At 34.6% G+C, this 27955-nt stretch overlaps 1 protein-coding gene across 1 annotated transcript; it reads left to right on the top strand.

Annotated features, from left to right (window-relative positions):
• Nucleotides 1–27621, top strand: LOC100811808 (protein ILITYHIA). The gene is made up of 60 exons (XM_006577264.4): nt 1–345; nt 555–931; nt 1091–1222; nt 1314–1695; nt 1843–1989; nt 3330–3514; nt 3611–3737; nt 3853–3926; nt 4001–4077; nt 4169–4205; nt 4282–4448; nt 6147–6330; nt 6824–6901; nt 7174–7293; nt 7418–7477; nt 7625–7750; nt 7829–7928; nt 8026–8195; nt 8790–9089; nt 9166–9282; nt 9360–9461; nt 9554–9703; nt 11574–11738; nt 11809–11985; nt 13331–13453; nt 13593–13673; nt 13765–13881; nt 14541–14713; nt 14886–14963; nt 15060–15207; nt 15850–15972; nt 16061–16117; nt 16199–16309; nt 16389–16580; nt 16662–16835; nt 17857–17967; nt 18068–18137; nt 18238–18316; nt 18607–18709; nt 18791–18961; nt 19068–19190; nt 19265–19378; nt 19510–19616; nt 19697–19748; nt 19848–19954; nt 20054–20113; nt 20208–20322; nt 20483–20593; nt 20691–20828; nt 20902–21024; nt 21127–21198; nt 21797–21909; nt 22724–22882; nt 24010–24106; nt 24221–24403; nt 24615–24809; nt 25196–25375; nt 25470–25602; nt 26475–26553; nt 27320–27621. Exons 1-60 carry the CDS (start codon nt 222–224, stop codon nt 27360–27362), a joined length of 7893 nt encoding a protein of 2630 aa, XP_006577327.1. The 5' UTR covers nt 1–221; the 3' UTR covers nt 27363–27621.
• Nucleotides 27622–27955: the final 334 nt, after the last annotated feature.

Below are 27955 nucleotides of genomic sequence, written 5' to 3'. Positions count from 1 at the left end.
AAAAAAGAAAAAAAGTTGTCGTTGGTTTGTTTTTCATTTCAACGAAAGTCTGAACCGAACACGACAGGTTCGAGCTATAGCAGTAGTACCCAAAACCCTAGCTAATCTCAGTAGTGAGGAACTGAAACACACTCACTGTGGCAGAAGAGGAAGCGTCGCTGCTGCATTATTAATCAGATTTTGAGCTCCGCAATCTCCTTCGGATCTTCCCGTTTTCTACAATGGCGGCGGAATCATTGCAATCTCTCGTTTCCCTCTCCGAATTGGTTTCCACTTCCTCCACGAACCACCGTGTTCGGATATTCCGTCGCGAAATCCCTGCGTTCTTGAATTCCTCTACTTCAGGTCAGCACCCAAGCCATCGCACTAACACGCCATTTCCATTTCCATCAACCAACATTGCGCTTCACTTCCAAAACGACGAGCGTTTAATCTCGAACGAGGCTTTGTTTTTCTTCGCTATTGCTTAGCAAGATAGACATGCATCGCACGGTCTGAATGCGTGATTTGTTTGTCATTCAACATAATCGTTTTGGTCTTTTTTTTTTTGGCAGAAATGTCAACGGAGCTCGCTTCGTTACTCACCGATATAATATTCAGAACGGTTGCGATTTACGATGATCTTAGATCGAGGAAAGCCGTTGATGATGTGATTGTGAAAGCCTTGGGTGGAACGGTGTTCATGAAGACTTTTGCAGGAGCTCTCGTTCAGAACATGGAAAAGCAATCCAAGTTTCAATCTCACGTTGGGGGCTATAGACTTCTCAGCTGGTCGTGTCTACTTCTGAGCAAGAGCAAGTTCGCCGCAGTTTCTAAGAATGCTCTGTGTCGAGTGGCTGCCGCGCAAGCTTCTTTGCTTAGCTTAGTTTTGAAAAGGTCTTTTCGGGAGCGAAGGGCTTGCAGGAAAAAGTTTTTCCATTTATTTTCTCAGGTTCAGCTCAACTTCATTCTTTTTATTTTATTGATGCTAATACTAATACGTGTGTTGCTTCCTCAATTTCATGCTTTTAAGTTTTGACCTCTTCCTTTTCGATTATATAATGTATACTAAAAATTATAGTGTAATTTAGATGTTTATGCTTGTTATCAGTTGCCGGATATTTATAAAGTCTACATGGAAGAGCTTAGAAATGGCCGAATTCCTTTCAAGGATAGTCCGGAATTATTAATGCTGTTGCTGGAGTTCTCAAGTCGATCTCCGTCTTTATTTGGGGAATTCAAGGTCAGTGGGTGCACATAAGTTTTCTGGTTTGTGTTTGCATTCGGTTTATGTTAACGTCATAGTGTCTGATGTAGTTCTTTGCTCCTTACAGCCAGCATTTCTTGATATATATGTTAATGCAATACTGAGTGCAAAAGAAAAGCCAGGAAAGAGTCTTACTGAAGCATTTCATCCACTTTATTTGCAAATGTCACATGAAGATTTTCAAAGTATTGTGATACCATCCTCTGTTAAAATGCTAAAGCGCAACCCAGAGATTGTGTTGGAGTCTGTTGGGATTCTGTTGAAGTCTGTTAACCTTGATCTGAGTAAATATGCTGCTGAAATTCTTTCGGTAGTATTAGCACAGGCTCGACATGCTGATGAAGGGAGAAGGGATGGGGCATTAGCTATAGTCCAGAGTCTGAGCCAAAAATCTAGCAATCCGGATGCATTAGACACAATGTTCAATGCTATCAAAGCTGTTATTAAAGGTATAAAATGTCACTATGCTTGTGTTGTTGGTTTGTTATGATGCCTACTAAACCATTTGGAGATTGTGGGTTATCTAGAGTTTTGATTGACAGTGCTAGTGGTGCTGTTGTAATATATTTTGACCGCACAAGTTTCATTCTGAATAGGCTCTGAAGGAAGGCTGGCTTTTCCATACCAGAGAGTTGGAATGGTGAATGCGATACAAGAATTGTCTTATGCACCTGATGGAAAATACCTCATCAGTCTGTCTCGCACAATATGTGATTTTCTTCTATCATACTACAAGGATGATGGTAAGCACATGATGTAATATTCCTTTTCGTTATATATATAATATATTTCTTTACTAAGTTTGTCTTTTGCTTTTTTATTCAATGTAGAATAAAATATTATTAGAAAGAAAAGAGAGAAAGGTAAATATTTGGAGAAGGGATCAGATATCCTCCTAAACAGTAACCAGACAAATGAAAGTAAAACAATAAGCTAAAGAGACTAAAAAATCTAAAGAGCCGTTTAACCACTTATATATCTATAGTGGAATTCCCCGAAAAGCAACCCTGGTTTGACCACCTAGGAAATTCAATACACGATCCTATCCCCTTACGTAACTTAGGGCAATGGGGGCATTGTTGAAATACGAGTGTTCCTCTCCAACCACATATAACAGACATCTGCTGAAGCTGCACATTGCCACAAAGCTTGGCATTGAAAACCTTTAAAGTATATCTCAAGAACTTTTCTAATGTGAAAGACTGAAAGGACACGTTCAATGTACACCAAGTGGCCCAAACAAATTATAATAATGCAGAAATAAATGATATTTCTAATTAGACTTGCACATAAATTAGGATAAAAAGTTGTCTTAGGTAAGTGAATATGCAGCATGTCATTTGTAATGCTTTTAAATGCCAGAGAGTATCAATTGGTATTTCTCATTATTCTTAATGTAAATCAATGAGTTACAAAGGAGGTGGGGTGACTGTCACTGATCATTATTTGGTCAGCTCTCTTCCGCTGGACGTTTTGCTTTTTGGTATTTATGATGTGTTTGGATAAACTCTGAAAAAAACACTTTCATGATATAAGTTTGTTTTTAAGCTACAATTTTAACATTTGATAAACAAACTAACTCTATTCCTTTTTTAAGTGTTGTTTTTTTGGAAAACTTTTGTTCCTATTTATCTGTTATTTTCACAGTTCAAGATAACATTAATTGTTTTTTTTGTCAATTATTCCTTACTTTCCACCTAATTTTTAATTATTTAATTCACATTTATTGTGAAGGCAGAAATAGAAAATAACTAATGTGTATTTATTGTGCAGTAAAAAGGAAAAAGGGTAAAATAGGTAACTTCATAACTATTTTATGAGGAGTGATAAAATTTATTGTATTTCTTTGTTGCTGTGCAAAAATCTTAAAAGACTCTTAAAAAGGAAGAAAGGTGGTAATACTTTTTTTGTTTGGTATTTTGTTGTTTTACAAGCTTATTTAATTACTTTAAAATTATTTATGATGTTTCTTTTAATTTGAAAGAGCTTTTCTACTTGACAATATCCCTTGCAAACAGTTCTTTATAAGGAATTAATGATCATATTATTTGGTGCTGAATCATGCTCTACACTTAATTGACAGGAAATGAGGAGGTTAAAATTGTGATTTTGTCAGCTATAGCTTCTTGGGCAGTTAGATCTACAGATATCATTCAAGAGAGTTTGGTTTCCTTTTTGGCTTCTGGCCTCAAAGAGAAGGAAACTTTAAGAAAGGGTTTTCTGCGCAGTCTACATGCTATATGCAAAAATGAAGATGCTGTCTTAAAGGTAACCTTTTATTATGATTATTTGTAATTGCTTGTTAATTTATTTCATGCATACTATGTGAACATCATTCCCTTATGTTTCAACTATATTTTTCAGATGTTACCTTTGATTGGCACTCTTATGCAACTTGTTAAAACTGGCTTTACAAAGGCAGTGCAACGTTTAGATGGCATATATGCATTGTTACTAGTTGCGAAGATAGCTGCTGTTGATATCAAAGCTGGTTTGTATTAGTAGAAATCTTTATATTCTTTAATATTGAGTACTAGCTTATTTCTGTTTTATTTATTTATTTTTTGCCAAAACTTTTATTTGTTCAACTGTGTTTACTTTCCTAGAGGAAACATTGGTAAAGGAAAAGATATGGGCTCTGATATCACAAAATGAACCTTCTGTCGTGCCAATTTCTATGGTGATTACTCAGCTAAAAATTGTTAATAGCATTACCCAAGTTTTATTCTACATATCTGAAAAGATGCTCTGCAGGCTTCAAAGCTTTCAATTGAGGATAACATGACATGCGTTGATCTACTTGAAGTGCTTCTTGTGGAACATTTACAATGGTAAATTCCATTATAATGCTAAAAAGATGACCATAGTTTTTGCCTTTATGTGTTGTATGCTTGACTATGCTTTGTTTTCTTGGTTCTGCAGTACATTGTCCAATTTCTCGGTCAGATTGATGTTACAGGTAAAGCACTTTGCATTTTATCAGATTCCTATATTTGGCTTGCTAAATTGACGCATTCATTGTTAACTTCACGCAGTTAATGATCTTTTTTATGTGTCATCCGAGATGGGATATTAGAAGAATGGCTTATGATGTTGCCAGGAAGATTATCCCATCTGCTCCACAGTTATCTAAAGATCTATTGTTGGAATTTTCGAAGTACCTTACTTTGATTGGAGAGAAACATTTAGCTTTAAAAACAAGGTAAATAGTTGATGTTAGAATGACCTGCATATTTGTCAGTTAAATTTGTATAAGTCAGCTGGACTTAGATGTGTATATTTCAGAAAGGTACCTCTCTTTGGTAGTAAAAGTTGCATATTTTGCTATTAGATTATATTGGAAAAAACCTAAGTCCCTCATCGGCTAGAGATAGTGCTAAGATAAAGTATATAAGTGGGGGCAACCCTCACCCTATGAGTTTGCTTTTGGGGTTGAGTTAGGTCCAAATCCACATTCTTAGAGATTTGGACCTACCAAAAGCTTAGTGTTTCTCCTGTCCAGTGGCCACAAATTATCTGGAAGTTTCCTCTTCAAGTTCCCCTTTAGGGTTTTTGTTGCTTTTCTAAATTATTAGGCTAAATTGCAATTTTGGTCCCCCTATTTCTAAATCAAGACATTGAGTCCTCCTATTTTAAAAAATAAGCAATTTTGGTCATTTCTTCTGGTGACCGTTAGTTGACCATCCAAAGTCAAATGTTGACTTTGATGTGGCATAATGATGCTATTGTGGAACTTACGTAGGCAATTAGCATGATGCTTATGTGAAAAAAAAATTAAATGAAGGGAAAAATAAAAAGTGTCTTAATAGGAATTGAACTCATAACCCTTTATTTATAGACAAGACAATAAACCACTAACACTTATTTTGTTTAGTTAACTACATTAGCATTATTTTCTATGTATCATTAGTCAATTGTTATTATTATTTTTTTTTCAAATTATCAAAATTTATAATTAAAATATATTTAATATATAAACCTTTTTAATTTTATTTTATATCATTTTATATGTTTTTATTTTTGTGTAGTTTACATATTTTTATTTTACCAATTTATAATTAAATTTCATAAATTAATATGAAAATTATTTACATTATTTTTTTAAAATTGATTTTAATATACAAATTATTTTTACTCTAATTATTGACGTAAAATTAAAAAAGATTAATAACTTTTGACTAATAATTTGTAGAAAATAGTGTTAATGTAATTAACTAAATAAAGCAAGCATCTTAGTAGTTTATTGCTTTGTCTATGAATAAAGGGTTATAAGTTCAATTCCTATTAAGACACTTTTTATTTTCACTTCGTTTAATCTTTTTCCACATAAGTGCCGTGTTGATTGTCTACATAAGTTCCATGTCAGCATCAATATACCACATGAAAGTCAACGTTTGACTTCGGATGGTCAACTAAGGAAGGACCATAATTGCTTGTTTTTTAAAATAGAGGGACTAAATGTCTTGATTTAGAAGTAGGAGGACCGCAATCGCAGATTTGAAATTATAGGGGGATCAAAATTACAATTTAGCCAAATTATTAATAGTCAAATGAGTGGAAAATTATGTTTTATAAGATTGGTAACATTGTTTAGTATCTTTTGGTTTTGCTTCTGGAAAAACACTTGTCTAATGTGGTTGGAGCAAGTTCTTCCACAATCTAGTAAATATAGCTTGTGCCTATCTTGCAGATCTTAATCCTCGAGAGGCTACTAATGTATTTTGGAAATTCAATTTTCTGGGATTTTTCATAGCAGTCCTCACTACCTATTATAGTTTATAGAGGGTCACAAACATGGTCCTAATGTCCTACCACATTTGAGTCGTACTTCTGTACTTCTTCTCTTACCAATCTCAACCTTTTCCATTCTGCTTTAAAACTATTATATTTGAATTTGCAGTGATTCTGATATTTCTTTGGACCCTCAAGTTCCGTTCATTCCATCTGTTGAGGTGTTGGTAAAGGCTCTGCTTATTATGTCACCAGCAGCTCTGAAACATGCTCCAGAATCATTTTTCAGAATAATACTTTGCTCACATCACCCGTGTGTAGTTGGTGGTGCAAAAATTGATGCAGTGTGGAAGGTAGTTATTTACATGTGTGTTGTCTTGTATTCCATTTTCACTTTTATTATTTAATTAATTGCTAATAAAAAAATAAACTAGTATAAACTCAGCAGTCTAGAAGCCTGACCTTGTGCATGTAATCTGATAATAGCCTAATGAATCTGATATGAGTTGCAGTTCAATTGAAATGTGTGTATTTATAAGAGTATACTTACTCTTATATGGTCTAGCTAGATGGAAGTATATCTCTTTTGCCCATACCCGAAAACTGTATGTATTATTTTTCAACAAGACATGTTTAGAATTTTTTCTTTGACAAGCCTTTGAATGAGTAATCTACTCTGGTTTTCATAATCATCTGTGAGATAATGATCATAATTGATTTTACCTTTTATTAGTGTAAATGGCATGTCTGTATGCCTGAAATATACATGGTGAGGGAATCTTTATTTACTCTAGTGCTTTTTTTTTCTCTTGACTTGTTAGCTAACCTGTGTCATTCTTTTTCCAGAGGCTCTCCAAGTGTCTGCAGACACAGGGTTTTGTTGTCATTGATGTCATTTCAGCTAACGTGGGGAATTTCTTACAGGTAATTGTGTGATTGATGTACTTCAAATCTTTTGCGCTTTCTTCTATATAGTTAGAGTAGCTGTGTGATTTACATATTCTGAAGGGATGAATATAGAGTTAGAGTAGCTGTGTTTCATTCTTTTCACTTTCTTTGTTATCTGTTTTTTTTGTGTTAGTACATATTTGTGTCGTGTTTTGTGCCAATTGTTTGACTTCAATCATGTATAAACTGGATTCCTTTAAAAGATTAACTATGTTCTACAAACTACCAAATGATATATTGTGTTGCAGGTCTTACTGGGACCAATGGGCTTGAAGAGTGCTAATCCACTAGAACAACAGGCAGCGATATTGTCACTGTGTAACTTGATGTCTATAATCCCTGGAGATACATATATAGAGTTTGAAAAGGTAGCCATGCAATTTATATATGTATGCTCAGATTATAATTTAGCTGGATTCTGTAATTTTTCAAGATTGTGATTGATATTCGTATATTCTGATTGATAACCTTACCGCATGTTCATGATGCCAGAATTTGCTAAATCTTCCCGAGCGGTTTGCTCATGATACACTTTTGGAGAATGACATTCAGGTAATTCACATAGTGCACTTTATACTGTCTATTGATTGATATTAATATCATCAGTGCAATGTCTTCCATTTGTTGTGATTACTACTTTAAATTTCATTTATTCTAATCGGCAAATATGATTTATATTTTTTTGTCACATGGTTTCAGATCTTCCTTACGCCTGAAGGAATGCTTTCCACTGAGCAAGGGGTTTATGTTGCTGAATCTGTTACTGCAAAGAACACAAAACAAGCAAAGGGTCGCTTCCGGATGTATGACGATGAAGATGGCGAGGTACATTATAATTTTTTCCATTTTCTTTGCTTCATTCCTGAGTTTTAGTTAGTTATACTATGCTTTTTCTTCAATTAGGATCATACACGTTCTAATCATTCTGTGAGGAGAGATCAACCTAGTAGAGAAGCTGCTGGTGCAGGGAAAAAGGATACTGGGAAGGCTGCAAAGAAGGCTGGCAAGTGTTGCACTTCTGTTTGTCTTAGTTTGTAGATTTTGAATTGAAAGTTCACCTAAGCTGCTTTTTACTTATGATGTTATTGTGATTCATTTAGACAAAGGGAAGACGGCAAAGGAGGAGGCAAGAGAATTGCTACTTAAGGAGGAGGCTTCTGTACGTGATAGAGTCCGTGAAATACAGAAAAATCTGTCTCTGATGCTAAGAACTCTTGGAGATATGGCCATCGCTAATTCAGTTTTTGCTCATAGTAGGCTGCCTTCAATGGTATTGGCATGCTGCCTGCTAATCTTTGTTACAATATATTTGATGCTATTTGAATTAACTAAGATCAGTCTGAATTAAAACTATTAATTAAGATGCCCATCTGTTAGTATTACAGCTAAACTACTCCTTACATGATTTGAGCAATCTTTCCTCTTTGTCTTAGCTTTTGTGGTTGAGTTATGTCTAATCCATTTTGAGTTAGGTCCAATTCATTTTTAATATGTTATCAAAGCCCATCTCGTCTTTATGTTCTTGGGTTATGGGTAAATATTCTTTCCTGTAACCTTCAAATATCAAATATCTAGGTATAGGCAAGTGGTGTGTTATGATCCCATATTAGCTGGGAATATGGCCAAAGTAGTCCATTTAAACTTCTGCAATACTCACCCTTTGAACTAGTTTTTGGGGTTGGTTTTGGTCCACTCCATTTCTAATTCTGTGCCCTTCATTTTAGTTAAATTTAATTGCTCTTTCCTAAGGTTGTAGTTTCTAATTATTGAGACTGTACAGTTTATTACATAATTTCTATCCCTTTTTTTTATTATGTGATATAATTATATATGGCTGTGATTCTGGGTCCAAATCTTGTGTCAGGTCAAGTTTGTCGAACCATTAATGCGATCGCCTATTGTAAGTGATGAGGCTTTTGAAACCATGGTGAAGTTAGCAAGATGCACTGCTCCCCCTCTATGTGATTGGGCCCTTGACATTTCCACTGCTTTGCGCTTAATTGTGACTGATGAAGTTCATCTTCTGTTGGATCTAGTTCCATCAGTTACTGAAGAGGAATTCAATGAAAGGCCACATGGCCTTTTTGAGCGGATTTTAGATGGCCTATCTATTTCTTGCAAATCAGGAGCACTTCCTGTAGATTCTTTTTCTTTTATATTCCCAGTAAGCAATTATACTTTCAAACGCTATTTAATCAATGTACCAAGGCTTCTATGTTCCTAACTCTGATTCTCTACAGATAATTGAGCGAATTCTTCTGTGCTCTAAGAAAACAAAATTTCATGATGATGTACTTCGAATATTTTATTTACACCTTGATCCTCATCTACCTCTTCCTAGGATTCGAATGTTATCGGTACTTCCCCAACATTTTATGCTTTATTTAGTATTCTCTTATTTTACCAATTGCCTTATTAATTTTATTTTCTGTAGGTACTTTACCATGTACTCGGTGTTGTTCCAGCGTATCAAGCATCGATAGGACCTGCACTAAATGAGCTGAGTCTTGGTTTGCAACCTGCTGAAGTTGCTTCTGTGTGTATGCTTAACTCTATTTGCATTGTGCAGTTGTGTCTTTGATTCTTTGTAACAATGCTTATGTTATCTCTCAATTTCTAATTATATAGGCACTTTATGGAGTTTATGCAAAAGATGTTCATGTAAGAATGGCATGCTTGAATGCGGTCAAATGTATCCCTGCTGTTGCTAATCGTTCTCTACCTGAAAACGTTGAGGTTGCAACAAGTATATGGATAGCATTACATGATCCTGAGAAGGTTTGAACTTTTTTCCCTGGAAACTTATTGCTTAAGATTTCTCCTTTAATTTTCCTTGTCCATAGAGAATAAACTACTATTTTAAAAAAATTGTACAGTAATATGATGTCTTTGCCTTTTATTTTCAATCCAATTTCACTTTAGATTGTTGTTTTCTTGTAATACATTGATATTTAATTCTGCTTTTGCCTTTTCTGTGGGTCTCCTATATATTCTTAGCCCATTTCTTTTAGAAAGACAATAAAAATGCATTGAAAGTGGTCAAATCCAGAGAACTTATGTTCTGGGCATGTGTAAATTGAACACTCTTGAAAGCAAAGCAATGATAGCGGGGGAAGAACCAAGAGAATGCTGAGTGCCGACATAAGAAATCAACTGTACAATTCATCTCACGATTGTTTCTGAGGTTGAAATTGGGGATTGCTGATGTAGACTGCGCCCTCTGTCCCTATTTATAAGATCTTTTTCAGAAAATTGTTTGTCCCTTTTTATAAGACTCTTTTCTAATTTTCGGATGCATTTAATTATTTTTTGCTAAAGTACCCTTAATCAATTAACAAATATTTTAACCAAAAATTAAAAAATGCTGAGTGCCGACATAAGAACCAAGAGAATGCTGAGTGCCGACATAAGAAATCAACTGTACAATTCATCTCACGATTGTTTCTGAGGTTGAAATTGGGGATTGCTGATGTAGACTGCGCCCTCTGTCCCTATTTATAAGATCTTTTCCAGAAAATTGTTTGTCCCTTTTTATAAGACTCTTTTCTAATTTTTGGATGCATTTAATTATTTTTTGCTAAAGTACCCTTAATCAATTAACAAATATTTTAACCAAAAATTAAAAAATGCTAGAAATTAATGAAAGCAACTCTTTCTCTCCCTTCTTAAGATTGGGGAATATAGCCTCAGATTACTGTTCTCACTTATCTACATTAATTATTCTCTCTCCAAATATTAATTAATTAGATGAGAAGTAATTAAGTAGAAAGAGAGATGATTAATTTTTAAAAAATAAGGGTAATTTTTAGAAGAACAGTACAAATAATTGACAAATTTAATGCAATTAACTAAATTAACTACTTTTCTTGAGGGATGTGAATTAGTTGAAAGGGTTTTATAAAGGATGAAGGGAGTCTTAGAGATTAGAGATATAGCTAAGTTTGCATTTCAAAATATCCTAGAAAGTCTATATTTTAATGATTTGTAGATCCAATTGTTCAGAACTCAACTGACTGGACCTGTAAATGGCTGAATTAATTATTTTTTACTGACTTGGTCTTGGACATGATTTAATTAGTTTCCATTTCAAAATATAATTCATTTTTAGAGTCCCCCCCCCCATCCACCCCACCCCTCCCACCATCCGTTAATTCAGAAAACCAAGAAGGCAATCCCTACATATTAAATTTGAGTCCTCACAATCAAGAGTGAAAACCTCTGCTAATCTACTCTTTTTTCGTGAACCACCTTTCTTTTTCTTTTTGCATTGCTTATTTCTCGAGTAGCTAAACTGTCTAATTGTCTTAAAAATGTGGGTGAAAGAGTTAACCACTAAAGTTCTTAATTGGCACGTGAAGGTGGCTTTTTTATTTGCCATTAAGTCTGAATGTTTTGTTAACTATACATGCACCTGATTTTTAAAGTCATGAAATACTGTTCCACATTATGCTTAAGTATTCTTAGATATGAATTCTTTCGTTACGGTACAATAAGGTTTTCATTTACTTTGTATTGCTATAGTATAGTAGCTTTTGCTGATCGTGCTTGGTAATTTTGTACTGTTTCCTATTTTTTTATTATTTTCATTTAATTTTCTTTAACTTGAACTATATTATGATAAGCTAATTCACTATTTTCAACATTTCAGTCAGTTGCTCAAGTGGCAGAAGACATATGGGATCATTATGGGTTTGATTTTGGAACTGACTTTTCGGGACTTTACAAAGCACTTTCTCACATTAACTACAATGTTCGTGTGGCAGCTGCAGAAGCATTAGCTGCTGCCTTGGATGAACATCCAGATTCTATACAAGTATGTCTGATTTATAATTTTCACTTTTTGCTATGTGGTTTTGGTCTCATGATTTACTGATAATTTTCAGGAGTCCCTTTCCACTTTATTTTCGCTGTATATTCTGGACATGGGTGTTGGAGATGACAATGTTGATGCTGGTTGGCTGGGTAGGCAAGGAATAGCTTTAGCATTACATGCTGCCGCCGATATTTTGAGGACAAAAGACTTACCTGTTGTCATGACATTTCTAATTTCGAGAGCACTGGTAATTTTACTGGCATTTATTTTTTGATTTTCATTATAATCCTAGAACTGAAACCTATTTTCATTTGGAGTCAACATCTTTTTTAAGAGCTAATATAGCTTTATATGAAATCAAAAATGAAAATATTTTTCACTGTTGAGATAATCAAAATTTGTTTTTTTTTTTGGAAGGCATAAAATATATTATATTATTAAGATAATCAAAGCAGTACAAGTGGTACTGAATTAAAAGAAATACAAGCACCTCTGGTGCTGCCCTCCAAAAGAAATCCCAAACTAACCCAGTAGGAAAGGCAACCCCACATAGTTTAACCAAAGGATTCCGATATGTTGGAAGACCAGTGGTTAAAACTAATGTCGAAACCTTTCTCTTTAGTTTTGAGCCAAGACCAAACTAAGAACATAGCCTCTTCCATGACTTTATATGAGTCAAAAGGTTTTCCTTGAAATATCAAAAGATTCCTATGTTGGCATATAGTGCTAGTTAGAGCAACCCACCATCCACTCCATCTGCTATGATTTATATTTGCACCAAACCCATCACAAAATTGTGCAAAATGGTTTAGTGGGGAAGCTGGAAGAGGTCCTACAGCCTTAATCAAAATTTGTTAACCGGTTAATATTTGATATTACTTATTGTTGTCTCCATCCATTTTTTCTTCAGTGCGAATTGTGCACATTTGAGCTTATGTCAGATGAATAGCAATAATTTTGCAGTGAATTTTCAATTTTTTGCCTTACCAGGTTCATTCATCAATGTAGAGTAAGAATTTTCTTTGGGTGAATATATGATGGACAACAGTTTGATTTAAGGTTCATTGAGTGCATATCAGGGTATTAGGGATTCATCCATGTGCCTATCAAAATGTTGTGCAACATAACCCATACCTCATGGCTCATAACAAATTGTATTGTAAATCATGCAACACATTCAAGGAGTGAGCAATATGCTCTTGCCACCACAAAAAATTACTTATCCTTGAGGAATTAGGGATTGAATTATACTGCTATAAAGGTTGACAGACTACCAAACAAAGAATGGGAACTATAAACACCTATTAAATATCATAAGCCTAAACCCATATTCAACACAGGTTCTGGATGGTGCAATAAAATGTCCCTTGTCTGAAAATGAAATGAAATAAATTAAAAACTTTTTAATGCTTGATACTCTCAATAATAGATGTTAATGTGACGAAATAAAATAGTCTGCTTAAAATTAAAAGTAAATGTAAATTTTTGACGGTAGTGTGTTTTGTATTGATGCTGTCAGTGAACTGTTACCTTGATCTATAGTGTAACTTTTCTACTAAACGTTTGACTTTTGGTATTGATTTCATTTGCAGGCTGATCTGAATGCTGATGTTAGAGGCAGAATGATTAATGCTGGTATATTGATCATTGATAAAAATGGAAAAGATAATGTCTCCTTGTTATTCCCCATCTTTGAGAACTACTTAAACAAAACTGTGAGTTCCTTATCACGTGGGAGATTGATCTGCTGGATACTGTTCTATTGTTCTTTTCTTTCTCTGTAGTTTGGCACTTAAAACATTTTTAAGAGTTATATGTGATGCTTCAGTAATAGATTTTCCCTCATTGTCTTAGGCTCCAGACGAAGAAAAATATGACTTGGTTCGTGAGGGTGTGGTTATCTTCACTGGAGCTCTGGCAAAACACTTGGCAAAGGTTAGTATTAAAGCTTGCTCCTCGTTTCTTAATTTTGGTAGCTAGTTAAAATTTAAAACTTTTGCTATTATTTATATTCCTTTTGGAGCAGGATGATCCTAAGGTTCATGCTGTTGTGGACAAATTGTTGGATGTTTTAAATACTCCTTCTGAAGCAGTTCAAAGGGCAGTCTCTGCGTGCTTATCTCCATTAATGCAATCAAAACAAGTATGCAAGAATATTCTTACATTGGATGCTTTTACTTCTGATCTTCACGGAAGGAGTGCCACTTTATCAGCATTAAATAAAAATTGGACAAAAAATAACCCTTGTTTGCATATTTATTTTCCCCCCTCTGTTGTTGATTAGGTGGATAGTATGAAATATCGACACAAGCAATAGGTCCAATATAAATAGTTATTGATGCTTGGTGTTAGGATGCATTTGTATGGTTTCACAGTATTTTGCTGAAAGGAATACTGAAACCTGGTGGCAAATTGTTGTATTACAATTCACATGCTTGTTTGGGTGTAACTCATCTTGTTTAAAGTACAAAGTTTGTGCTGTTATGCTAGCTTGTCAGCACCTTACCTGAACATAAATACATAGTTTTTTTTTTTTGATCAGCCAAAAATATAATATATTCATTACTAAGTACCAGAGGTACTAAATCGATACATATTTGTATAAATACGAATCATAGCTGATTCTATAACAAGCCTTGATATTATACAAGCTGAAAGAAAAGTAGAAAACTACATAGGATAATAGTGCAGAGCTTTAATCTATTTCCCTATGTTAATGCTTAAGGTGAATATTGTCTTACATTTTGATGTTTTCTAGATTTACTCAACTGAATTATTGTTATTTGATACTGCAACCATTAGGATGATGCAGCAGCTCTTTTTAATCGGCTGATGGATCAAATGATGAAAAGTGAAAAATATGGAGAACGGCGTGGGGCTGCTTTTGGACTTGCAGGATTGGTTAAGGGATTTGGTATCTCCTGCTTGAAAAAGTATAGGATTGTGATTACACTTCAAGAAAGTCTTGCTGAAAGGTTGGAGAGTTTATTGTGAACATCTTTTTTTCTTTTTAAACACTGCCTATTTTCTGAATTTTAGAAAATAAAAAATCAGTCTGATTTTTTAAATCGGACTTTTGACCATCAAAATGTGAGAGAAAGGAATATACCTAAATTATTTTTATGTTAATTTATTTTTAAACTGCAGGAATTCTGCAAAATCTCGTGAAGGAGCTTTACTTGGATTTGAATGCCTTTGTGAAACACTTGGAAGAATATTTGAACCGTAAGTTGCTAAGTATTTTGTCCCTAAAATTGTTGATTTTAAATTTAGTTTTATGTTGTGTGTTTTTTTAATTATTTTCACAATTATTGTGTTCAGGTATGTGATTCAGATGTTACCACTACTTTTGGTTTCGTTCTCTGATCAAGTTAATGCAGTCAGGGAAGCAGCTGAATGTGCTGCCCGTGCAATGATGTCTCAACTTAGTGCTCAAGGAGTGAAGCTTGTCCTTCCATCTCTCTTGAAGGTGATAAACATGTATTATCATTATGATTGATGAAACATTTTGTCTGCTCCAGATAAACAAAATGTGGTTTGAGTTGCCAAAATGCAAATTGGTTATTGTTTTGTAAAAGTGTAAATTTTCATCGTGATTCTTGGGTGCTTTACTCCTGTCATCATCTTTTATAGATTCAAAATCTTGACTTGAAGTAATTGATTGATATTATCGGCTTGAAATGTTTAAATCCCCCCTTCCTCCCTTTTGATTTTAAACTATATATTAATAAGATGCCTGATCACAGCCAAACCTTTGGTTTTGCATGTGAATTAAAATACATTTGGTAAGAATGGTATATTTGTAGGCATTCGGAGACTGCAATATCCATATACTTATTGGGAATTCTTGTGCTACTTCAATGACTTCTTGCAAAATCCTTGTAGTATGCGTTGTTTTTTTTTTTATTTCTCTTGTCAAATTCCTTGCACTTGTAGTCTGAAGGAGAGTATGGTAGTGATATGTTTCTCAAATCTCAATAATCTAACTGTGCTTAATGCGGCTTGAGTTGGTAATCTGAAGGAGAATTTATGTTTGCTTCCTACTTATAGAATTATCATTTACTATGCTTCTATTTCAATGAACTATTTCATAGCTAATCTATTTGCTCAGGGTCTTGAAGATAAAGCTTGGAGGACAAAACAAAGTAGTGTACAATTACTTGGTGCTATGGCATACTGTGCTCCTCAACAGTTGTCTCAGTGTCTCCCTAAGATTGTTCCCAAATTGACTGAGGTATAATATGAAGTAAACATTACTTTTTACTTTTAAATTCCTTCTAAGCTATAGATTGCATTGCCTTAACCCATATCGCTATTTGAAGGTTTTGACTGATACACATCCTAAAGTCCAGTCAGCTGGGCAAATGGCCCTTCAACAGGTTTGTCTTGACTTATGAACTATTCTATCCATTTGATTCCTGTTTCTGTGATGAATATTTTTAATTTTAATTTTTTTCCAGGTTGGGAGTGTGATAAAGAATCCAGAAATATCTGCTCTTGTCCCTACTCTACTTAAGGGACTTAGTGATCCTAATGAGCATACAAAATACTCCCTTGATATTCTTCTTCAAGTAAGGTTTACGGCATTTACTTTGTTTATTTTGTTTATTTTTTTACTTAGTTACCTAATATGTTTATGGTTGGTTGCAGACAACCTTTGTTAATTCAATTGATGCCCCTTCACTTGCATTATTGGTACCGATAGTACATAGAGGTTTGAGGGAAAGGAGTGCTGACACTAAAAAGAGGGCAGCACAAATAGTTGGAAACATGTGTTCCTTGGTTACAGAGCCGAAGGATATGATTCCATATATAGGATTGTTGCTTCCTGAAGTAAAAAAGGTAATTCCATAGAATGCTGCTTTTACTTTTGTTTCATTGGCCATGGTTTCTTCTCATTTCATGCATATATTATAAGAGCAGGTTCTTGTGGATCCTATCCCTGAAGTTCGGTCAGTTGCTGCTAGAGCCATTGGATCCCTTATAGGAGGAATGGGCGAAGAAAATTTCCCTGATCTTGTCCCATGGTTGTTTGACACACTGAAATCTGATAATAGTAATGTTGAACGCTCTGGAGCAGCTCAAGGACTGAGTGAGGTCAGACTTTTTCTTTTAATAGGTTTTACGTTTGAGGGTCTGTAGAATTTCAAAAAGGTGAGGATCATTTATTACAGCCTATGACCTTTGGAATTACATAAATAATGTTAAGAAGGATAGTTAAAAAATCTAGAGGATCATTTGTTTTACGAGTTGCAAATAATTTTTTATGGCTGAAAAAGTTACTAGTTAGCTTGTAAATTAGAGGAACTTTCCATTATGCGAATATTGGTGGTCTTTTAATGAACCCTATACATGGAAATTATATATACTTTTAATCAGAAAAATTATAATACAAGGATTGTGGGTTTGTTAAGTGAGCTGGGTATTTATAGTAGAACTGGAAACTGACAAGAATCATGGAAGCCTATTTTTTTTTTTTTTTTTGGAAGGCAGAAAATATATATTATTAATAAAAAACACAGCAGTACCAGAGGTACTGGTGAGATATACACAAGTACAAGACACCTACTGTGTCACCCTCCAAAAACAAAGGAAAACCCAACAATGACCCCACCACATAAGATAAAGATACCCGACCCAGATTAACCAAAGTACTCCACAAGATTGGAAGACCAGTGGTTGAAAGGAGTATTGAAATTTTTCTCTCTAACTTTTAACCATGACCATGCTAGGAATAAAGCATCATCCATCATGGAAGCCTATTTGATAACATATTGGTGGTAATCTGGTGTGAGAATAGTACTACTTTAATGTGTTATTTTCTGTGTAATTGTTTTGCTTTTTTTTCAAGTCTGTTAGTTTCAAGTCAGCTCTCATGCTTATAAGTTAGTTAGCTGCTAGTTTGTTTTTGGACAGCTGGCTAGTTAGTTAGATCTGATCTTCACACTGCAGCTCAAAACTTCTCTCAGTGTGAAAATCATTTTTACTAATTAATAAATAATATGTTTTCATTTTTTATGAATTCAACAAGCTCTCTGATTCCCACTGAAAGATATCATCATTCTTTAAGGAGACCATTTTACCATATTTTTTCTTTTGACTTGTTATTCATTTACAGGTCTTAGCTGCTCTTGGGATTGATTTCTTTGAGCATGTACTTCCTGATATTATTCGACATTGCTCCCATCAAAAAGCATCCGTACGAGATGGATACTTGACCCTGTTCAAGGTAAATAGTGAAAGTACAGTAACATTCACAAATCGCATTGGAGTTTTATAAGATTATTTTTGTAGACTTTATTTAATCATTTTCCCAAAATATTCTTTAGTATTTGCCACGGTCACTGGGAGTCCAGTTCCAAAACTATCTTCCCCAGGTGCTGCCTGCTATTCTAGATGGTATGGTATTATTTTTTAGGGTTAATTTATGTGCTATTATTGCTATTTCTTGGCTTGTTATCTTGGAAAATTTACCATGTTTACTTTTGACATTTTATAGGTCTTGCCGATGAGAATGAATCCGTACGAGATGCTGCCCTAGGAGCTGGCCATGTCCTGGTCGAGCATTATGCAACAACGTATGTTCTATTGTATCATTGTTTTTAATTTTTTGTGTTGCGTGGTTAATACTTTTTTATTAGCCCCACTCCTGGTAAAATGTGTTTGTGGAAACTGTAGTGTTGGCATATTGTTGCACTATTTATGTAAGACTTATCACTATTGATTGAATGATACTTGTGATTTATGCCACAAGTGGGGATGCTGTGCCAATCAGTTTTCTCTGAGATTTCTCTCCCTTTTTTCTATTTTCTCTCATGTTCTCAGCTCACTAATTTCTAATCATAATTAATAATTTTTTTCCCTACAGTTCTCTACCACTTCTCCTTCCAGCTGTTGAGGATGGCATTTTTAATGATAGTTGGCGTATTCGACAGAGCTCAGTCGAGCTGTTGGGTGATCTATTATTCAAAGTATGTGTTGCTCATCCCTGAGCAACTCCTTTACAGTTCACAGAGCTTGATTTGAGTTATGAGCCTATTTATTTGTTTCAGGTTGCTGGAACTTCTGGTAAAGCTTTGCTTGAGGGGGGCAGTGATGATGAAGGTTCTAGTACTGAGGCACATGGGCGTGCCATCATTGAGATTCTGGGACGTGATAAACGTAATGAAGTACTTGCTGCATTGTACATGGTCCGAGCTGATGTTAGTTTGTCAGTACGTCAGGTAATGACTACTACATTTACTTTTTTTTTAGTCAATATATTGTTCATTATTATTATTGGAATATGCTTACCAAATGTAACGACTGGATGCATTTTTCTTTTTTCAGGCTGCATTACATGTGTGGAAAACTATTGTGGCAAATACTCCAAAGACTCTTAGGGAAATTATGCCAGTTCTGATGGATACTTTAATTACATCCCTTGCATCATCATCATCTGAAAGGCGGCAGGTCTGTGCTATATCTGTGTCAACCTATTTTCTATCATAGGTTGCAGAAATTACATATCCCTATTGCTAATGTAGGTTGCTGGACGATCACTGGGTGAGCTTGTCAGGAAGCTTGGTGAACGGGTACTTCCCTTGATAATTCCAATCTTATCACAGGGGCTGAATGACCCCAACAGCAGCAGAAGACAGGTTAGACTAGCTTATGGTGTTGGAATTTTTTTATTTCATCCTAATGATCAAAAGTCTACCTTGGCTGTATCATAGATTCAATAGCTCATAACTTGTTATTTGATACAATTATGAATTTTATTGGTTGCAAGGGTGTATGTGTTGGTCTGAGTGAAGTGATGGCAAGTGCTGGTAAGAGCCAGTTGTTGACTTTCATGAATGAACTCATCCCAACTATTCGGACTGCCCTCTGTGATAGGTTTGTGCATTTTATTCTTATTTCACTGTTTGCAGAACTTTTAGACTGCATTATCTGATATTAGAGGGATATGTTTACAGTGTGTCTGAGGTTCGTGAATCAGCTGGCTTAGCATTCAGCACTTTGTATAAGGTTGTGGCTTTTACTGTATTTTTGAGTTTTTGTTAGTGGTGACTGGTGATTAAAATTCAATTATTTTAGCATGCCTTATCCCCCAAATTTGGAATGTAGAGTGCCGGAATGCTAGCTATTGATGAGATTGTTCCAACTCTTCTACATGCATTGGAGGATGATGAAACTTCTGATACTGCACTTGATGGCCTTAAACAAATTTTGAGGTAAAATGTGCAGTGACATCAATTTCATACTGCGAAGTTATATTATTTGTGCCAATTTCTTGTTTTAAACTAAATGCTTGCATTTTTCCTTATTTGTAGTGTCAGAACAAGTGCAGTACTACCTCACATTTTACCCAAACTGGTTCATCCTCCATTGTCGTATGTGTCTTTCTGTTTTGATCCATTTCTTCTAGATGATATAGCTCTTGTATCTTAAGATTTTTAACTAAGAACTTCTTGTTACTTGTCCAAGTGCCTTCAATGCACACGCTTTAGGTGCTTTAGCAGAGGTTGCTGGGCCTGGCCTTGACTTTCATCTTTGTACTGTGCTTCCTCCTTTGCTATCAGCAATGGGTGATGATGATAAGGTACACTATGCTCACATAATTTGGAGAGATACTTTTGCAGAATTCAGACATAATGTTTGCATCTTCATGTGACGATTTTATGAGTCTTGACCTTATAGAATGCAGATTGATTTGGAGAAATTTTATCCTTTTCTTTTTTTGTTGGTTGTTGATATTCTAGGAGGTTCAAACTTTGGCTAAGGAAGCCTCTGAAACAGTGGTCTTAGTTATTGATGAGGAAGGTATTGAGCCACTCATGTCAGAGCTTGTCAAAGGTGTTAATGATAGTCAGGTATTTTCTTGTAACAACAGATATAATTTGATGCCCTTTATCTGTCTCCTACATGCCCTCCCTACAATTTATTCTATTTTTTATGATGTGTCTACAGGCTGCTGTCAGAAGATCTAGTTCATATCTGATAGGATATTTCTTCAAAAATAGCAAGTTATATCTGGTTGATGAAGCTCCAAACATGATATCTACTCTAATCATTTTGCTAAGTGATTCTGATTCATCTACTGTTACTGTAAGTGCTGGAGTTGTTGACATTATACATAGATCCTCTATACAGTATATTGTTATAATTTGCTTTTCATTAGGTTGCGTGGGAAGCTTTGTCAAGGGTCATTATTTCAGTACCCAAGGAGGTGCTGCCTTCTTATATAAAACTTGTCCGTGATGCCGTGTCAACATCCCGAGATAAGGAACGGAGGAAGAAGAAGGTGAGGCTGTTACCATTAAACTTATTCCTATCTGGGACTTTCAGATATTGTTTTTGGTTCCTAATTGCTAATTTGCACATATTCTGTATAATTGCTCTGCAGGGAGGACCAATTCTCATACCTGGATTTTGTCTTCCAAAAGCACTTCAGCCTATATTGCCAATTTTTCTCCAAGTACTCTTCTTTTCATTCCATTGAAATTTCTGCATTTTGTATGATCATTACATGTTTTGCAATCCAGTTTCACACTTACCATTTTCACATTCTTTGTGGATATTTAAAGAAAACTAGTATAGGTATAGCTTTGTTTATATAATTTTTTAATCCTGTCTGAGATTTTTAAGAACATATCAGTTGATTATATTCTTATCAAGTAATGCAATTCTAGTCTCCTTTTAAAGCAGTTGTAAGTTGTACTGTTGTACCTTTGTGTCAATTTGAGCGTTTTCTATGCTATTGCTGTTGTGCCAGTTTTTGCTCATCTATGGTCTTGCAGTTCCACTGTCTCATTGTTCAGTCATGTCTCCCCCAGTCACTCCTGCTGAGTGAAAAGCACAACTCATCTTAGCATTATTTTTTTCATCTGGCTTTGACATCATTTATGTTCGATTTTTAAATAATATTACAAATATGCTGACTGTTTTCTTTCCTACATAGTTTAAAAATTCTAATATTGCATTGTTTGGTTCTTAGTCCTACATTGTGTGTTATATATAAAGTTGGAAGGTTTACACATAAAATTCATTCGTCAAGTTATTATTTTTGCACACAGGGTCTCATAAGTGGGTCTGCTGAATTGAGGGAGCAGGCTGCTCTGGGACTTGGCGAACTGATAGAAGTGACCAGTGAACAATCACTCAAGGAGTTTGTCATCCCAATAACAGGGTATCTAATAAAATAATTTGTTGATGTAGATTTTTTTTTCCTACAAATTTTCACATTTTAGCCCTTTTTTTTTATTTGGCAGGATTTCATATTTTAGCATAGCAAGCTCTAATAAGTAATGATATCATTTTATAATTTAATATTTCTGTCAATCTTTTGGTCTCTCTTATTTCAGTACATCAACCGAGAACCAATTCATTGGTTGTTGGCTTACTATTTCTCACTTAATCCGCATTGTATGCTTATGCTGACACAAATGATTTGATTTGGCATTTTCTATGTTTAAGAAAATTTCAATAAATTATCCCAGTCTTGCAATCTGCATTTCTTAAAGATATGAAATTATTTATGTCGTTGCCTAACAACGTATGATGTTGAGTTGTTGGAAAGTTGCCTTGTGGTCACCCCTAGCCCACCTTAGTTGTGGTATTGCGGCCTCTTTAGGGGTGCCTTAATTGCAGCCTCAAGGATGGTGGTCTAGTCCCACATCAACTAGACATATGGCTTAAATAGAGCTTATAAATCTTGGGCAGTCCTCACCTTAGAAGCCAGTTTTGTGGGGATGAGTTAGGCCCTAAGCCCTTGAGTCCCTGACTGGATATTAAGAGCCAGTTTGACCAATAGGTTTGTTTTGAGCTTGATCTTGCTCTTCTCATTGTTTTAATTATACATAGTTTCATCCCAAGAAGGCTCTAGGTGAGGTAGATATTTGATTGTCCATGCTTTATACTCAACTGAGATTCTATATTTTATCATTTATTATTCTGGGGACATATTTTATACATTCTGACTTTGCCAATCCTTTTTGTCATAGGCCTCTTATCCGTATAATAGGCGATCGATTCCCATGGCAGGTGAAGAGTGCCATCTTGTCTACTCTAACTACGATGATAAAAAAGGGTGGAATCTCCCTGAAGCCTTTTCTTCCTCAGCTGCAAACAACATTTGTCAAGTGTCTACAGGATAGTACAAGGTTTGAGATAATAAACGATCCCTGTTTCTTATTTTCATCTGCATGTAGTTTTAAGGAAAACGCAACTTGCCCCGTTCAGCTTTGACTTATGTAGATTTGATGCATGGTTTGAAAATATGGAAGTCACCTTTCAACTTCCCACAATGACAAAAATTGCCATCTTATTAGTAAATCATTCAATTAAATATTTGCAGGATTTATCCCATGACTTGCTAACGATAAAATAGTGGGGAAATCTCAAATGGGTCAAATGTAGTAAAAACTTTAACATTCAGTTATGCCGTAATTAAAGGGGAGAGACTGATTTAAAGGAATTGCTAACATTGTTAATGCATAATCTGTATTCTCATTTATTGACAAATGATTTATTAAGAAGATTAAGATGCAGATGTAGAGATATGAAATCCTCATGGGAAGAAGACATCACAATAAAAACTAAAAGGAAAATAGAACAGAAAACAGACTTTTTTCTGACTGTTCTGGCAGGGGAAGATTGGTCACCAATCTAGCATACATGCGATCCAAATCTCATTTTTAGTTGATTATCCATCTTCCTCCAAGGGTGAATCCAACAACAGTTGTGTGTTGGTACTTGGTGGTGAATTCTTGGGACTGCACAAAACCCAATATACATGGATGTTGCCTGTTTCTTCTTTCTTTGCTTGAAGATTGCACTATCCACAGGATTGTCCCCCTTCCATGATCTTCACCTCCATTTTGTCACCACCAAATTCTTCATTTCCTTCACAACATTTGATTTGTCACACTGGACCTATTTTTTACTGACTCACATGAATTTTTAAAGTGTATGAAAGATTGAAAGTAAAAAAAAAAATAACAAACCATTGTTGTCCATTGAATATCAATTATTAAAGGAGAGAAATCTCCTTTAAGGATTTTCCTTTACAGCTGAGCCTCTGCACCGTTTCTCAATGCTACAACCTTAAATACCACTCACTCCCTTGATTCCCTGCTATTTAAGATAAACCCCTGCCCTTCCAACCTCTAACTAATTGTTCTAATTAATTATTTGATAGTTTACTGTAATTAACTTGCAATAAAATGTTGGTATTTGGGAATCTCCTATATGTTATTATTCTTGCTTATTAGATTAGATGTGACTGCAGAACTGTTCGTTCTAGTGCTGCCCTGGCACTTGGGAAGCTCAGCGGACTCAGTACCAGGGTTGACCCTTTAGTTAGTGATTTGCTGTCAAGTTTGCAGGTGATTTCAGTACTTCAATTTTGGCTTAAGCTGATGCAACACTGTGAATCTAACATCTTAGCATTGCTGAATGTTACTTGTCCAATACAAAACTGTTGGAATTTGATTATTTAGGGATCAGATGGCGGTGTTAGTGAAGCTATTCTGACTGCTTTGAAAGGTGTCTTGAAGCATGCTGGAAAGAATGTGAGCTCTGCTGTTCGAACTCGTTTTTACAGTGTTCTCAAGGAGTTAATTCATGATGATGATGAGATAGTTCGAACATATGCTTCTAGCATATTGGGTATCTTGACACAGGTTTGTAGACTATTGAACGGATTTGGATTTTACTGACATTTTTTTTGTTTCCTCTATTCTTCTTTCCTTATTTGAATGACTATAAAATGTTACTCTTCCACTTTTCTTATTACATTTGCTTTCATTTCCTAAATTTATTACAGATGCTTAATTTTCTGTTTGATTTTGTTTTTATAATGTTTTTCTGATTGTTTTTTTACTATAACTCCAGTACCTTGAAGATGTTCAGCTGACAGAGTTGATTCAAGAACTGTCAAGTCTAGCTAATTCACCAAGCTGGCCACCTAGGCATGGTTCCATCCTTACAATTTCTTCCTTATTTCATTACAATCCAGCAACAATTTGTTCGTCTTCCTTGTTCTCAACTATTGTTGATTGCCTTAGAGACACCCTGAAGGATGAGAAGGTATGTTAATACTCAATTAGGTTTGGTAGGCCATGTTTCTGAATTAAGCACCTTAATTCTGTATTTGGAAGTAATTGAGGAGTTATTTGTGTATTAATTTCGAATTTGGCAATTATATGTTGTGATGTGATAGTTATAGTGATATATATAGGTTGTGAGACTTGTAGATGGCAATTAAGGTGTCAGATTATTATTTCTTGTGTTTTGAAGGTGGAAACTCTTGCTCTGGGAAAACCCTTTGTTGTTTAATTTTGATCTCAAATCTGGTCTAAAATCCAGATTATTTCTATAATTTTTTCAGAATTCATTGTGTTTATTTCTGAAGTCTAACAAGTTTCTTGTTATATTGCTATTGTCCGATTTTATTAAATTTTTCTGTAAAACAGTTCCCTCTTCGCGAAACTTCAACCAAGGCATTGGGAAGGCTCCTTCTTTATAGATCTCAGGTGGATCCTTCTGACACACTTCTTTACAAAGATGTTCTTTCATTGCTAGTATCATCCACACATGATGAGTCTAGTGAAGTTAGAAGAAGAGCATTATCTGCTATAAAAGCTGTTGCCAAGGTATGCGCTTGAACAGTCTTGCCTTGACCATGATATCACCTGTAGAATAATATGGTTGAAAATTTACATGGTCTACATTTCTGCAACATTACAGGCAAATCCTTCAGCCATTATGTCACACAGCACTATTGTCGGTCCTGCACTAGCAGAGTGTATGAAAGATGGAAATACTCCAGTTAGACTTGCTGCAGAACGATGCGCGCTACATGCCTTCCAACTAACAAAGGGTACTTTCACAGTTTCGCCTGCATTCTGTTATATGCTCTTTATCTTTTTATTGATATTTTTGTTGGGCAAGGTTGATTGTGATTATGTTCTCAACATATATTTGTCTTTGACCATTGAATAAATAGGATATCTGATGTTTAAGAGTCTAGTCTTGAAAGCATAAGCAATAATCAAATGCTAATAAAACATTTTTTGAATTTTATTTTTCTGGCTGGCACTTCTTACAAGTTGAATGATTAGTTTTGTGAATGAAATCAAGTAATTGGTGTTTTTCATGACTTTGTGCAAGTTCTGGAAGCTCATGACTTGTGTTTAAGTAGAAGTAAAACGGAGTATATGGATTGTTAGTTTAGTATGAGGTGTATTAATTCTTCTTAATGATGAAACTTAAAGACCATACCTTTCACAAATTACACGCTTTAAATATCTTGGGTCCATCATTAAAACAATGGAGAAATAAAGGGTGATGTAAAGCGTAGGATTCTAGTGGGTGAATGAAATGCAATAATTGGTGTCTTTCAGAACCCTAGTTAGTTCTTGCTTCAATCTGTTTCTAAACTAGCCAGCCTTGAAATAACTTATTACTCCAAAACAGCCATATATATAGCACTTAACACTCGAGTGCCATTCTTTCCCTTACATCTTTCTGTGTCAACAAAAAACCTCTTAAAATATTTATTTTTAATCTTACCATAAAAGCATATATAATCTATAAGAATCTTTAGTTTCGGCTTACATCAACATTTTTAATGTCACAACTGTGAATTATTGAATAGGTTTTCCTTTTTGTCTACTGGAACAGGATTTTAGATTTAGCAACTGATAATTGTATTATGGAAATGCTCTCCTAACTCTCTTTTGGGTTTTCCAGGTTCAGAAAATGTTCAAGCAGCACAGAAGTATATCACTGGCTTGGATGCTCGGCGCCTATCCAAGTTTCCTGAATATAGGTACTTATATAATCAAATATGCATTTCTATAGAATGATCATTTCAATCTTATGCAATTCAAGTACCAAATCCTGTATATTTAAGGGAGAAAACAAAATGATAATGAATCTGACATGCTACTAGTAACAAAGTCTTTTTAGGTTCCAGATGAGATACAAAAATCCTCATTAACTTAAAACTAGTCACAAAATGAAATAAAATTCTTAATGCATTTTAGCCTATTAATTTATTGACAAGCTAATTAGAGCTGTCAATGCTAGTTTGAGTCACTTTGCATTGATCTGCTTTTAAATGGGGGTGAGTGACTGAACAACGTGCATGCTGGGCGAAACAAGGAAGCCTGCCTTCCTAACGTTCTCTATCTATTACCCTTGTACCCTGTTGAACATGGAAAGTGGAGAGAATTATTAAATGTAGAAATATAGGAAAAAGGAAGGAAAAATTATAGAGTTTCATAAGCTTTATTGTTTGTATTTTTTCCCAGGAAAAAAAACAAATTTAAGTGCTGAAATAACAATTGTGTTTAATTATAGGTTAATTTTTAAACAAAATGGATAATCTTTATTACTAGCATAGATAATCCTTGTTTTTTCAAAAAAAAAATCAGTATAAAAAAATAATTACTCATCTTAATTAAGTTCTGTTAAATATCAGAAACTTTAATTGCAATTAAACTTTTTGGTAGTTTTCACTGGTTTTGTACGTAAGTCAACAACCCATGTAAAAATATGTTATTGATAAATCTCTCGTATTTACTGCTGTGCAGTGATGACAGTGACGACAGTCACGAAGATATATCAAGTAGCTAAGTTTGTCTTGGTGTTGTGTCCTTCCCTTTCTTCTCTGGTCGGAATACAAAATTCTCGTTGATAACCAAATTTTTGGCAGCACAATGATATAGTAAAAAAAAAAATATAGATATACGCAATTTGAGGCAGCTTACCCAATTTTTTTCCGCCTGGGTATTTGATTATGTCTATAATTGTAAATTAGATGAGGTGAATTATTTGTTTACTTAAGATTTTTATTCAATCAATTTTGGTGGTAATATATTTTTTACACCTGCAATATTTTGTCCATTCTACATTGACAATGCCATCGTAGCAGCTTTGATTTTTCCGTAATGTACTATGTGCAGGTGCAGATTATACTGTGTTTTTAAGATGAATTTTGTTGGATTATATGAAAATAATAGTGGAGTTTTATTGTTGTTAGTTTGAGGGAAGAATTTGGTTGTCAATTCAATTTCTGATTTGATATATTGAAATATATTTGTTGGATGCTAATTTTTTAAAGATTTTTTTTTTCATCACGTTGATTTATCATATGAGGGTAGTTAATAGCTCCAACTTAACGGACGGGGTTATTCACGAGATGTTTTCTTCCAAAAATTTATAGTTTA

The sequence above is a fragment of the Glycine max genome, chromosome 3 (genome assembly GCF_000004515.6).
Source record: "Glycine max cultivar Williams 82 chromosome 3, Glycine_max_v4.0, whole genome shotgun sequence".
Taxonomy (NCBI): domain Eukaryota; kingdom Viridiplantae; phylum Streptophyta; class Magnoliopsida; order Fabales; family Fabaceae; genus Glycine; species Glycine max.
This window is presented reverse-complemented; position numbering and strand designations above follow the sequence as displayed.